Source organism: Aspergillus costaricaensis, assembly GCF_003184835.1.
Source record: "Aspergillus costaricaensis CBS 115574 unplaced genomic scaffold BO79scaffold_31, whole genome shotgun sequence".
In the NCBI taxonomy this organism is placed as follows: Eukaryota; Fungi; Ascomycota; class Eurotiomycetes; order Eurotiales; family Aspergillaceae; genus Aspergillus; species Aspergillus costaricensis.
The window spans coordinates 197,823-212,069 of record NW_020291831.1 but is presented as its reverse complement, the minus strand read 5'-3'; the positions used below and the strand labels follow the sequence as shown (position 1 = coordinate 212,069).

Here is a 14,247-nt window from a genome sequence, read left to right as displayed (position 1 = left end):
AAACAGACTAAAAGCATAAGGATAGTACCTCTTTCTCTTTCATTTGTTATTCTATGATTCCTATAATCTCTTATATAGATATTCAAGGAATGCTCTATAGTCAACTTATGAATAATATCTTCGTAGTGATTATCAGAAGAAACAGTATTATTACATTACTATAACACTATAAACACCCCAACACCTAATTACAAAAACTGGCAATCTAGTTTTCAATCTGTTAGTTCAACCCCTTACAAAGCTGTAATCGAAAGCCTCTTCGCACCCGCATTGCCCGTCAGCAACGCAGATCCGCTAGATTGACGCAGATGGTTCGAGTGTTTGGCTGCCTCTTCGACATCCAAGCTGAACCGCCGGGGGCGCTCCCACATGCCAAGTGAATCATCCGCCGTGGACGGCTGCTCCAGCTTGGACGATGACAAGCCAAATTTGGTTGCAATCTGCTGCACGCGTTCCTGGGCCGCCGACGCGTCGATGGCTGCACTTTGTCCTTCCTTGGCCAGACGAGCCTGTGCCCGCTGCAACAGCTCCAGGTGTTGAGTCACGGCGTTGACAGCAGCTGACTGGTCTTCGGTCTCGTCGTTCAACAGCTCTGCCAGGGCTGTCTCATGCAGAGCAGCCGCAGCAAGGTTGTTTCCGGACGCCGTGTACAGTCCGGAGAGCAGCTTGTTCATTTCGAGAGTAACGGGGTCGGAGTTGCCCCAGACTTGGCGCAGGTTGTAGCAAATGTCCTTGCCCAGTGTCGTGGCGGCCGTGACATGGCCGCGGCAGAACCGGGTCTCGACCAGACGTCGGCCAATCCAGACAACTGCGGGCAGCGTCCAGGTCTTCTGGACAATCCGAGAGGTCCAGAGGTCGGTGAGAATTACCTGATTTGTTAGAGGGGATACCGTGTGAGTTAAGAAGAAGGCTACCTACCTCGAGATCTTGGAACATTTCGTGTTCTCCCAGCACCGTCACCAGATCGTTGAGCTCCTCGAATGGAAGTTCTGAGAACTCCATAGGGATATCACGTGCATTGTTCATGACTTCCTGGAGAAGAGTCTTCGACTCCAGAGACATTGCATTGGCTGTGGTAGTCTCAGTGCACTTGTTCACCTGGTAACCGCAGAGGTACAAGCACAGTTTGATGGCAATGAAGATGCTCTCCGTCGAGCGCAGTCCATCGGTCAAATGGACGAAAGAATGGAACACACTAGTCACATCAGTGGCTTCTTGGAATCTCGACTGGTTGCATAGATCCCGGACCATGCTGGTGGTCTGGGTGATGATGTTGAGATTGTAGTCATCATGCAATGACTCGCGCCGACACAAGGAATAGAACTGGTACACAGCATCCTTCTTGCGGGCTGACTGCGAAACAGAGAGCGTGTTGCAGAAGAAGTCGTACAGCTTGTTCTGGGTGCTCTGTGCTGCGGTGCTGCGCTTTTGTTCCGTCTGCAAGCGATGCAATTTCTCGCCAGCTGCAAGGGTGGGCATGAGATCATGACCAGCCAGGCTCTGCTGGAAGACGTTGTACACCTCGCCTTCACGAGACAAGTCGTCCAGGATCTGGCTCGAGCTGCGTGTGCGGCCAAAGACCTCCTCGAAAGATGCCACAAACACTGCCGGTCGGTACTCTTCGAGATTCTTTCGCTGTGCCGCGGGGGTGTCGTGGATGACTTGCTGGTGCAGACTGTCGATAAGCGCCCAGCCCTCGGTATTATATCCACACTCCAGGTAAATCTCTGCCAGCCGGCGGGCGCGATATATCAGAGCGTCTTGATTGGCGGTAACGTGGACGACCTCATCAACATGTTCATTGAGCAGGTCTGCACCTTTCCGACGGGACTCAATGTTGTCCTGCAGAGAGTACAAGCGAGCGATTTCACGTAGCCACATGAGCGTGGTGGGCGCGGAGAGACCCTGCTGCTGCTTGGAGAGTGCCAGCTCCTCGATGTACAACGCGCGAGCTTGTTGCGACGTATCCTTGTTGCGCAAGTGAAGCTGGGCCATGCGATGCTTGATGTCCATGGGTAGCGGCTGTGTCATGTCAGGCAGAGAGCGTGACGCCTCCGTGGCAGACACCCAGTCGCTGGTCTTTAGCACCTGTCGGTACAGGTCAATAGCTTCGCTGGTATGCCGGTCGCTGCTAGCGCAGAGCGCTGCCAGATACATGGTTGCATCTCGGGTACGGTGACTAGTCGCTCCATACAGCTTACGGCACAGCTGCTGGTGCTGTGATGCAACCTGGTAACGCTCCTCGTAGCCCGCTTGACCAGATGTACTCTCGAGGATGGCCATGTACCCAGCATAGGTCTTAGGAAGCAATCCTTCCTGCAGAGCACGGTCGTAGCCGTCCTTTTCATCGAAGTGCACCAGGGTCGGCCAGAGATGACGATAAACGTCGAGCGCAGCATCCCATTTCTTGTCTTGCTCGTAAAGGTTGGCTAGAGCCACAGCCGCACGAACACCAGACGAGGAAATCCTGCCCTCACGAACGCAAGCCTTGTAGATATGACGGTAGCTATCTTCAGCCTCCGCACGCCGGTCCAGACGCAAGGCCAGGTCGGCCTCATAATAGCGGCTGTCCAGCGTGTGCTTGTCGTGCGCACCTAGGCGCGAGGCGAAGAACTCGCTCACCTGTCGCAGGAGGATCAACGCCTTGTCAAACTGGAATGTGGTCTCGTAGAACTCAACCACGGTCTTCGTCACGGTAGTAACAGCTGGCACCGCAACTTGGTCTGCGGTAATCGAAGCCTTGAACGCGTTGCCGTAGACAATGGTGGCTCTCTTAACATCCAAGCGACGGAAAATACAGTACGCGTAGTCAAGGGCAAGACTAGACATCAACGGGGAAAGATCAGAAGAGAACTTGGCCCTCGTTTGGGCATCCTCGACGTCTGGCCAGGCATGCTTCAGCACAGCCCAGGAATAGTCAGAGCCCTTGCGCCACTCTTCCTCCCGGATACATTGAGTAGACAACTGGTGACAAAGCATCATAATGGACTTCATGTTGCGGGTGTCTCCTGCAGAGGCCAGGCTGTCTATCCAGCCGGGCAGAAGCTCCTGGTCTTCGGGAGACATTCCCGCCATAATGTATTCGGTTTCAGCTGTAGTAGCATCTTGGCTGGGAATCATACCCTCGGTAAGTGTTTCCGCCAAGGACACTGCTTGGGACGAGTACACTTGACCAGATGACTGGTAGTACTTCCACATCTCCAGTGCGAGTGCGCGGTCCATATCGGTCAGATTCATCTCCCGCGCTTCACCCCGCAGCTCCTCGGCACGTTTAAGCATTTCTGGAGACTTGACGCCACCCTCAGCTTCCAGGTCGGCTGAAAGTTCGCGGAGGATGGACGTGGCCCGGTCAGATTGACCCCGACGACGCAGGAATTGCGAGTAGTAGAAAGCAACCTTGGTCTTCTGGTCCCAGGATGTTTTGGAATCAGCCTCGCGTGCCGACAGTCCTGTCCAGAGTCTGGACAGCACGGTCTCGGATTTGGACACTTGACCATTTTGCTCATACAGCTGAGCCAGGTAGAGGGAGTAAGTCACCCGGCGCGGGTCGGTCGCATCCATGGAACGAAGCATGTTTTCATACTTGATGCTGGCCAGTTCCAAAGCTAGCTCGTCGGAAGGTGCGATATCGAAGTTCTTCGTGAGGAATTCAGCGGCTTGCATGGTCTCCGACGAGTGAGCACCGTAGGTCTTTACAGTCTGGCGGTAAAACTCCTTGGAAACGTTATAAGCTTCATCATTTTGGTTATTCTCTCGATACATGTTGACAAGGCGATCAAGATACTGGAGCCGCTGGGGGAAGCTGATGTCGGACTTGCCCCAGCCGGTCATCGTCATTTCTCTCAATGTGACAGACTTGCCTCCTCCACTGGTCAGGCGACCAGCGGCCGGCGAGGATACGAGCATCTGCTCCAGCTCCTGGGTGATTGTGCTGCTAGTTCCCAGCTGGCTTCGGCTCACCGTCCAAGCCTGGTAGAGATGATCATTAGCCCAGGAGGTACGCGCCTTCTCAGACGCCCGAGCACTGAGGATCAGACTTTGTAGGACAGCCGGGGAATCGCTTCCGAGCACAACACGGCGGACTCCAACCGCCAGTCGATACAGTTCAACAATACTTGACCGACTGAACTGCGACTCACGGTTGGTAAGCTCCAGCTGGGCGAACAACACAGTGTCAGGCAGAGCGCGCCGGAAGGCAGACGGGAATGAGAGCTCGCGGTCGGAGGAAGCCATCGGCGAGGACAGCATGTGGGAAAGCCAGTACCGGGCGGTATATTCAAGAAGCACATAGGCGTCCAGGTAGCGGTCGCGGACCTCCACACTCATTTTGTCCCAGGAGACAGAGATCTCGTCGGATACCGAGCGACGTACCCACGCCAGGCAGCGGATCAAGAGATCGTAGTGTGCATCTGCCAGAGAGAATGGAAGCTCCTGACGCATCTGGGCTCTAGCCTGGAGGTGCTCGCGGACCATGGGATGGCGGAAAGAAACGAAGCCATCACGCACGGAGATCAGCCGCCCAAGAGGCTGGAAGACATCACGCTCGACATTTGGTGGACGAGTTGAAACCTTAAGCGACTTCAGATCAACAGACAACAATTGCTCGACCTCTGGGATGCGCAGTGGCCGCTCACTGGCTACCAACCAAGCAAGTAGGCTCTGCGTACCAAGACGGTTGAGGTTGATATTGCGCACGTGGTAGTCAATGAGATCACCTAACGTGTTGGGCATTCTGTGGACAGCTGTGGTCATTTCATTGTAGGTGGTCTGGTGGCGCACTGCCTCAGCGGCAAGCTGTGCCCACACGAAGCATCCTTGGGAGCGGTTGACAATAGACGTAGTCAGGGACTCACGCTGGGATGGCTCTAGTCCCGAGAAAGAGGAGTCCGAAAGCATGATATCTGTCACCGCTTCTTGGAGATCCTGGTGAGTCGTGGCTGTGTTCATTGCAATCTGGTGCGTACTGGTTGTCTCCTTAATAGGTAGCAGGTCAGTCGACATTGGCCGGCTGAAGATGATCAGCTTCGAGGGGGTGTTCGCGACGGTACCCTGAAGCAAGCCGAGGAACGCGCTGACAGTGGTCTCCGCATGTTTCATTTGATCAAACCCATCGACCACTAGCATGAAATGGAGGTTGGATTGGACTGCGGTCCTGATGGCTGTCCATAGCTGGCCTTCCACCTGGGGATCGGAAGCGCCGGATGTGGCCATTTCCATAGCACCGGTCACAGCTGCGAGGATGGCGTCCTGCGTCTTGCGACTGCTCACACAATGATCAAGCATCTGGATCAAAATCCCCTTGAGGATACTGAGCGTCAGTGTCGAGATTGGGACGTCCGACCGGATGACGATGGGGATGACGTTCCAGATATCATACTCCGAGGAGGCTTGCAGCCTTTCAACGGTCCACTGAGCCAAAGCACTCTTTCCGCAGCCCGGGTTGCCCCGGATCATCATCATGCTACGTCTTCCCATGGCAAAAGTGGTCAAATGAGGCTCGAACCAGGTGAATGAGCCGTCAGCCAGGGAGTGGCTATGACCTTCGAGCAGCATCTGGAGCGGACGGTCCTGAAGCTCCAGAAACTGGTATATAGCAGGCAAATCGACGGTAGTATGCTGCTTGGCTGTACCAGACTCGAGGACATGGGCGAAAATCTGCCGCCAGTGGGTTATAAACCGATTTGTATAGCGGAAGAACGCGGCGTCCACGGCAGAAGTCATCGTCTGCCAATGCTGGGTCCGTGTAGCCTGACGATATTCCGAGGTGACATGAACAACGAGCTCCAGCAGATGGGCATAGATTTCCGCAACCTGCTGCTGAAGGGGCCGTGAAACCGGGAAGAAAGTCTCTTGCTGAAGCAACAGGGAGATGCCCAGTGTGACACGACCGTAGCGGCCATACAGGCTCTCCAGGATATCGATATGATCAATTCCCATCTACGGGACCATGTCAGCGATCCAAACGGCGATACCTTCCACCAAAGACTGAAAAACTTACTTCGAGAAAGAGGAGGTTGGTTCCCCAAATCAGCTTGGTGGCTTCCTCAGCCCCGTCCATGAAGCTGTAGACCGAGTCCCGAAGGGAGCCGACGGCAACGGCGAGCCGAGAGGCGCGACGCAAAGCTCCATCAAGGCGACTGCCATCTGGGGGCATGCGTCGCAGACGCTCGGCAGCAATAGTGTCGAAGAAGACATCCAGGGTGGGTGATTTAGCCTGGATTTCATTTGCGGTAAGCCCGAGACGAGTCGGGCACTCCTGAGAGACGGTGTTTACCGTCTCCCGCAGAATTGGGAGAGATGCTGTGCCCCCATTGATAGCAAGGGTTCCCTTAGCACGAGTGGAAGCCATTGCTGTATCATTTCAGTGGAGGTTGAAAATGGTAGGAAGCATAGCATTGAGCAATTGGCTTCTCGACGAACGTGGTTGCTGCACGCTATATGAGTTTCCGATTCCTCCGCAAGGGTCAATGATGCGAGGACCAACGCTGTAGTCCGAACCCTGAGCAATGTTGACATCATGGGCTTCTTCCCCTCCGGATTGCTTGTCTGCCTCATATCCGTAAGGTCAAACTCGAGGAATTGAGTACGACGCGACCGTGGTTCGGGACGATGAGCGAGTCTACTGCAGGCGGTTGATCGCGCAGGGGAGAAGCCCATTCTGGCGCACTGCCAATAGCCATCGATCAGCCCACGTGAAATTGGCGTAGTCGTGGTGTCATGGGCCTCATTGTTGACTCGAAAGTGTGGTTAGGATGCGTCATGGAGAAAGGTGAAAGTCAATGACATCATGAACGTTAAGGGGATTGTTTGCGTGCGGGCTCAACAATGACTCGCCAGGTGAAGTTACGATGTCTTAGAAGATTTGAAGTTATATAAACTGGAACAGACCGATCATGATATTGTTTGTGAAACGTGCCCGTAGCTACTGCTACGACGGGGATCCCGATAGGGAAGACGGGAGGTGAGTATCGCAGTCAGGGTTACACTCGTCATGGCGGCAGAAAGCGCAATGAGACGAACGCGGCCCGGAGCCACGGGCTCTCCGTCTCCCCACCAGTTGGCCAGCCATCGAGCCATTCCACGATTTTGTCGGCAGATCAATAGTTTCAGATAACTTATGAACTATATGGATATTTCACAGAATTCCAATTGTGCAATTAAGCTGGTCAAACTTCTGTCTTTAATCGTCGTGTTGTTACCATTGCAGTACACTACTACTACCTGATCTGCCTAAGAAACTACCAATTCATTCTCCTTCCGGACTGTGTCGGGAATATACTGGCAGATTTACTGGTGATAGACTCTTAGAATGATCTGGCCCAGGATGAAGAATCTCATCCCTGCCTCGGAAATGCCCGGCAGACTGAGCCGGCCTCCAACAGTGGTGGTTCCACGGTAGATCCGAGCCCAAGAGTGTAGACAGCCCTTGGATCGCCCATCTATTACAAGGCCCTCACAAGTATGATTGGAACAGACGGTGGTCAAGTCCGAATATGCTGTTGGAAGCTTTGCTGGAAACATGCATGATTCGTCGGAACAGGTGCCAGGGCTATCCACGCCGTAGATCATTTACCTTACTACAAAAAACTATAGTCATTAAACAATTTAAACTGCAAGTGGTTATGTCACCGTCGTCATCCCATTGACTCGATCATTCTCCTAACCCATGCAGCCAGTCCCTCCAGCCAGTCCAGGAACGCTCATTAAACCCTTGTAATTCCAGTCAGCACTGTGCAAGGAGACTAGCTGCTTATATCACTTACCGTAAATAATGGCATCAACAAAGCCCTGTGACATAATGCAAATCTAGACCTCCGTTAATAAAGTTCAAAGAAGGCCATCATTTTTTTTCGATCACCTTTTCTAGAATCTCTAGTGCCAGTGGAGCGCGCTTTCCCGTCATCCCTTGATAGATGCGCACGGAAGTGGGGATGATCCAGATCAATGCATATACGGTCGGATATACCATCATTTGGAGTGACACCTAACCATTCGATCATTGAGATAAGACCGGCAAACACCGATATTAAGGTGACTAACCTTCTTCAGTGGAATCGCCGAATGAGAAGTTGGGGTAGGTCCGTCACCGATATCCAGAAGCTGCCATTGGTGTGGATGCGGCGTCTGCAGAGTAATCTCCTGGTCGCTCGAGAGGGCTTTATGAGACCGGTAGAGGAAGAGGCATAGTCGGGTGTAAATGCACAGGATGACAAGGATGATAGTCCATCGTGGGATGAAGTTCACGAAGAGTCGGACACGATCACTGGTGAACCAGCACCCTGATCTCTATCAATCGCGCGTCTCAAGACCATAGAGCCAAAGGGGACATACAGCCACCGGCATACCCATATCCGACGACGACAAGGCCAAGCACTGCCCATAGGATCGAGAGACCCCATGGGATGCACCAGAGGGCGGCTTTATGGTTCTGGACCCATGACGCGGCGTGGATATAGTCCATCAATATGAGGTACGTGCAGATTGCAATCGAGAGAATCCAATAGTCGGCTAGCAGTACTATCAATTAGTATGTTACCGCCAGGAATGAATTATTGCGACCCTTACTTTGCACCAGAAAGGTCTGAGCCATGAGTCCATTGAAGCCGCAGAAAGTCTTGAGGGATGGATTCCATATCTCGATGCCCGAGGTATTCAGACCAGCTGAGATGACAACATTGCTTGCGGCTAGAAATTCACTGATCCCGAGACCTAAAACCGTCAGTTGCAGTTATATTGCATTATCCACGGAAAAACAGCACCTAAAATTAATTGATGACGAAAAGTGCGCAGACTGGGTATAACCTGATGCGTGTCAGAAACAGGCAGGCAGGTATACGCCTTGGTCTGATACTCACAAGGAAGCTGATAATGATCCATCCTGACCCAACCATGGAAGCAATCGAAACCACGAGGATAGTTCGTGAGAGGATCTCCTCTGATTCCATCTGTGTAGGCGCGGAGAGCGCAGCGTGCTCCATCAGCGGTGAAGATATCAAATCACTTGTGTTACATACTGCAGCATCTGTTCTGAGAGAAGAAAGAAGATCAAAATTTCATGAAAAAGGTGGGACACTGCAAGGTAGATATCACAAATACTATCGGGCACCTCCTATCGTGAACTTCAAGCGCCCGCGGAGTTGGCCATCCCACTCCCAGAAACGCCGTGGAGATCGGCTGTGCTCCCAAAGAGATGATTAGAAAAAGCAAAATTGAATCGCGTGCTTGGGCAGGTGGTCGTTGCGTATACTTAGTGCGAAGATCTCGCACCAGCATTCCAAGTATAGGATCGGGAAGATCGAGTGTACAGTGTGATAGACTTTCACAAAATGTGATCCCAACGGGACGGAAACACAATGAATCCATGTTGTGTCTCGGTTGCTTGAGTGGGCATTGCTCATTGATTCTGTAGGCTGTTCTGCACATGAATGTCCAGCCATATGTATGTGTTGTATGGCTCAATTCGAGGCTTCCCCAAGATCGATGGCGCGAGATACGGCAACCAAGTGAATCTCTAATCCAGGGGTAGCCTGAAGCACGGATGCTCCCTTATCGTGCCAGTTCACTCGATCAGCCAATCCAGCTGCAAGATTGCGGATATTGCTTTGGCGTTGTGTATTTGCTTGTTCCTCGACGATCATCAGCATCGGCTATCACGATGAGGCTGAGCAATCGCCCAAGTTTGAGGTCTTTTTCCTGCCCAATGACCTTCCCAATGGTGCATTGTCACATTTTGAGAATACGATAGGGGTTGGGCTGAAACCCCCATGCGATGTTGCCTATTGATGACAAAATGTGAACCTTTCTAATAGTGCATTTGTCCGCTCATGAAGAAAAAAAAAACATAGTTTAAAATTCTGCGCAGGCATTTTGAAGCTGGTCCGAAGAGCTGCAATGATGGAAATGTATTTAGCCACTATCTATGTCGTGCAAGATGCCCAGCTAGGGGATCTGCACAATGCATCTTCTCCAACCCCTCTTGGTCCCAGCACAATGGTCTTAGTTCCCTTGGGTCGGCGGCTCTGCCTCGTATCCAACATAGGCCGTAGTCAATTGGTGGCGCACCCACTATGACGTACCAGAATTAGCCTGTTCCTTGAGAAAGAAGAACGTGAAGCATGCAATTCGTCTCACCTCCCCCGCTTTGAACGGCGTCTTGCACGCAGGACTATCCTCGGTAATGCAGCTCGGCAGCACAGCCACAGTGGTGTCATAGTCCACACCAAAGAAGAAGGGGATGGTATATCGCTCCTGTCCGGTCAGGTTGGTGACGCGATGGATGGTCGATTTGAACTTTTTATTGGTCCTGTACACATTATTATACCCTGCAAGATGTTGGAATCTACTAAATACAACACTACATACCAGATGGACAAGCAGTCCGAAATGTTCACTACCAAAGTGCCAGGAATGGGCGGCGCCAGGACCCATTCCTCTCGAGCATTGAGAACCTGCAAAGCCGGGACTCGATCTTGTGAGAGTATAGTGAAACATTCGTAGTCCTGAAGAACAGGTATTGTCCCATTCAGTACGCACCTCGCTTCGTCTTTTCGGGCAGTTACTTACCGTGTGTTCTCCAAGTCCGACTTTCACCTCGCCCGCGACCGGCTGCGGTGGATAATGCAACATCCTCGACGTAGCCCCGGGGTTCTTGACCATCGGGTCGAAGAAGTCCTCGGGTAAATCCAGTGCTAGCGCAAAGATTCGTATCAGCGCCCGAGATAAGGTCAACGCCTCAGCAAAGTATCGAAGATAGATTTCGCGGAACCCAGGAAGGACATCCTCCTCAGGCCATTGGTTATCCCCATACAGATCATACGTGTCTGGAGGAAGGGCGTCATGTTGGCTCTTCAGAGGGTCGGCTGCGACTTCATAACCGATATCGAAGGATTCGGAAAAGGCCCCGGGTGAGGTAGGGTCTGGCTTGGGGACGGTCCCGAGATCCGTGTCAGTGGGCTGCTCTGAGTAGAGAGACATGAAACCGCGAAATTTCTAAATCGAGGATCAGTAGATTGTCGCTTAAAGTCGAGATGTGAAATGCTACCCTCGATCTTCCAATATAATAATCCATCTTTTGCTTCTGCGACAGAGTGAAGAACTGACGCGCCATGTCGTGGAGGGAAGTGATGAGGTCCTCAGCTATTCCATGATTCTGTGTCATACTCAGGTACTCTGCGTCCATCCAACCGGCTAGGGAAGAAGCATACCTTGATGTAGAAGAATCCGACCTGCGTACAGGCAGTAAAGATCTCCTTTGCCAGCTGTTGGCGCTCCTTCAGCACGGGACTCCTTAATGTCGAGAGGTCAATGATAGGGATGTGATTGAAAATCCCTGGACTTGCGTTGCTAACCGACATTGTTTATTGCTTAATTATTGGGCGTTTTCTAGCGGGAAAATAGAGAAATAAATGTTTGAAGATCCTCCTTTATGTTAAGTGAAAGGCAGCAATGCTATCTCGGCAGGGGACCATCGGTTATCACCCCGCACGGAAAGTCCGCTTATCGGTCATGGGGCACGATAAGATCGCTCATTGTCCCTCATGTATATCATGTCCCTCTGCACATGAATTTCTACTCATCCAAGCCCCATATACTGGCATGGGGTGCTGTCTAAGTTATAGGTTGTGATGCAGAGTCATCGTAGTTGAACGAGACTATTACCTAGGCTAGGTTGTGTACGCCGATACCACGATACATGAAGGGATAGATTTGTAAGGCATCCAGATCATCCACTCCACCAAGTTCTCCTATGCCAGTATCTCAACCATACCTGCCAACCTTCTCTAAGTCCTTTTTGTGATGCGTTCTCGAGATACTATTTGTGGTAGGAATCTAGCCCCACTCTGGAGTGGATCCATTCCCAATTTATCCAAATTTCTCCAAATCTTCTGCCACATCTCCAATCATCAAACAACTAATCCACAGCTTCGTCCGTCGGATCATCCCATAATGATCTTTTCAACGACATTATGACAGCTTTGCTCCTCCCAGTTGAGCTCATCGAACAGAATGTAGGCCACCTTGAATGTGAAAATGATATCAATGCCCTCGCTCGCACTCATGGAACTTTCTACCGCGCCGTGACTCCCATGCTGTATCGACATAATTTACACCATAATAACAGCTCTGCATTATCCTGGGGAATTGAGCACAGATGTCTTGCAACTGTGCAGAAGTCTCTCTCGGCCGGTGCGTCGGCCAACGAGTGTGATCCGGACACTCTCTGGCGACCCATGCCGTTGGCGGTGATAGAGGGCGATGAAGCCATTGTCCAGTATCTGTATGAACAGGGAGGAGTCGACATCCGTCACACACGTAGGTGGCTCAACCCACGCCATAAGGCCTATGACAGAGGTCCTGGAAGCTTGTTGTTGCTGGCCGCTGTCCATGGCCATGAAGCCCTGGTCCGCTTCTTCATGGATCACCTGCCGCGGCCGTACAATGTCGATTATCCCGCCGACTCGGGTGGGCGAACACCCCTTATGGAAGCTGCTGCAGAGGGACATCTAGCTATTGTGCGGTGGCTGGTCGATGCCGGAGCAGACATCCACGCCCGAGATCATGATAGTTGGACTCCCCTCGTGCTATCTGCGCGCGGGGGCCACCTTGAGCTCATGCGGTTCCTGCTCCAACGGGGAGCCGATCCTACTATCCCCACGGTACCGGACGGATGCTCCGCCCTGTGCTGGGCAGCGCGTCTGGGTCACTTCGAATGTGTCCATTGCCTGCTCGATGCGGGCGTGATGGACCAATTAACCCGCTGCCAAGGCTCAGAATTGCCGTCGTCCCATAATGCTACGATGTGTCCTCTTACGTCAAACGCACTCTTGAAGTGCGACAACATAGTTGATCTTCTCTTTGAACGATGGGATTACCTAGCTAGCACCGTTGAACCCGCAAACAAGGCTGTGCTGCTGTGCGTAGCCGCGGCGCGTGGGATTACGGCTTTGGTCCGGCAGCTACTTGAGTGCCATGGGTACGACCCAAATTATCGATTTAGTCAATATTTTTTTCTGGATGACCTTCCGACTGCCCTCTGCTGGGCTGTAGTATGAGGTCACGCCGAGGTGGTCCAGGTGCTCCTCGCTCACGGTGCCGAGACATCTCCCTCGCCGGGAGTGATGCCTATGCGGAAGCCCTTAATCGAAGCCATTAAGCAGGGCTCGGAAGCCATGGTCTCCATGTTACTTAGCGCTGGGGCAGACCCCAATGATCAGGATGCGCAGGCCGGTTTTGCGGCATTAAAGCATGCCATCCCCTTCGAGGGTATATTCCGTCACTTACTCACCGCGGGGGCTGACCCTACCGCCGTAGACTGCCAAGGTGATACCATACCAGCCACCGTTCTGGCGTCAGGCCGCACGACACTAGTCCAGGCGCTGATCGATCAGGGACTCGATCTGTCGCACCATATGCGTCGGGCCAATTTCCTTCACCAAGCCATCCGCGGGGGGCCGGCGGTTCTCGATCTGCTCGTCCGAACGGGGGGATGGAATAGCTACATCTTCCCAGAGCACTTGGACAAAACCACATGCGAGCAGGCCCTCGTGATCGCGGTCTCGACGGGAAAGATTGAGACACTTCGGTGGCTGCTAGACAGAGGCTTTTCGGTGGCCCAGTTGTCGCCCACTGTCAACTTGATTGCTGAAGCAGCATGTACAGCTACAACGGATGCAGACGCCGCCGAAACCATTGACCTCCTGCTTCAACACGGCCTGGACATAAACAAACGCATCCACGAACGCATTGGCCGTAAGACAGCATTAGCACACGTGGCCTATCACTACAACCTGCATACGGATAGCGACACCGGCCGCGTCCGCCTGCGCATGCTGGTCGATCGCGGCGCCCATCTCCTTTCACCGCGCAGCCCTTCCGAGCGATACAATCCTTATACATCCACTATCGCAGTTTGTGTTGGTGTGAGCTCTGTGTTGGATGAGATGATATTTCAGGAGATGGAGGCCCGGCGTGAGCCGTGGATAGCGGTGGAATGGCTCTTTAAGTACGCTGAGCTCGATGCGCGTGACCGCTGGGATTGGGAGGGAGTTAAGATGATAAAACGGTATTCGTGGAGGGTGCGGTATCCTGTACCTAAATGATATGATGTTAGTACATTAAACTGTCACGACCGGATCTGTTCCTTCTTTAATTAATACTACTAATTTTCTTACGTCAAGGGGCTTCTCAATGGTATAGAGACTATATGCACAGGATGCATTCAGCCAGATCTCACGCATTAGTGCTCTC

The 14,247-nt window shown here is 52.4% G+C and overlaps 4 protein-coding genes across 4 annotated transcripts; 1 reads left to right on the top strand and 3 right to left on the bottom strand.

Moving 5' to 3' along the window:
• Nucleotides 1-233: 233 nt before the first annotated feature.
• On the bottom strand, nucleotides 234-6,349 carry BO79DRAFT_273178 (NACHT domain protein; the record flags this gene model as incomplete). Its single annotated transcript, XM_025687487.1, has 3 exons — nucleotides 234-869; nucleotides 919-5,937; nucleotides 5,999-6,349. 3 exons carry the CDS (start codon nucleotides 6,347-6,349, stop codon nucleotides 234-236), a joined length of 6,006 nt encoding a protein of 2,001 aa, XP_025536344.1.
• A 1,491-nt stretch (nucleotides 6,350-7,840) lies between these two features.
• Nucleotides 7,841-8,945, bottom strand: BO79DRAFT_231438 (putative cAMP receptor-like protein; the record flags this gene model as incomplete). Its single annotated transcript, XM_025684157.1, has 6 exons — nucleotides 7,841-7,984; nucleotides 8,041-8,279; nucleotides 8,332-8,517; nucleotides 8,566-8,709; nucleotides 8,760-8,802; nucleotides 8,856-8,945. 6 exons carry the CDS (start codon nucleotides 8,943-8,945, stop codon nucleotides 7,841-7,843), a joined length of 846 nt encoding a protein of 281 aa, XP_025536343.1.
• Nucleotides 8,946-9,996: 1,051 nt separating this feature from the next.
• Nucleotides 9,997-11,396, bottom strand: BO79DRAFT_200943 (isopenicillin N synthase family dioxygenase; the record flags this gene model as incomplete). Its single annotated transcript, XM_025681526.1, has 6 exons — nucleotides 11,205-11,396; nucleotides 11,042-11,149; nucleotides 10,564-10,989; nucleotides 10,363-10,499; nucleotides 10,132-10,303; nucleotides 9,997-10,065 (listed from the first exon to the last, which is right to left on the bottom strand). The coding sequence occupies exons 1-6, from the start codon at nucleotides 11,352-11,354 to the stop codon at nucleotides 9,997-9,999; spliced, it is 1,062 nt and encodes a 353-aa protein (XP_025536342.1). The 5' UTR covers nucleotides 11,355-11,396.
• A 570-nt stretch (nucleotides 11,397-11,966) lies between these two features.
• Nucleotides 11,967-14,099, top strand: BO79DRAFT_258245 (ankyrin repeat domain-containing protein; the record flags this gene model as incomplete). The annotated part of the gene is made up of 2 exons (XM_025686284.1): nucleotides 11,967-12,947; nucleotides 13,074-14,099. 2 exons carry the CDS (start codon nucleotides 11,967-11,969, stop codon nucleotides 14,097-14,099), a joined length of 2,007 nt encoding a protein of 668 aa, XP_025536341.1.
• Nucleotides 14,100-14,247: the final 148 nt, after the last annotated feature.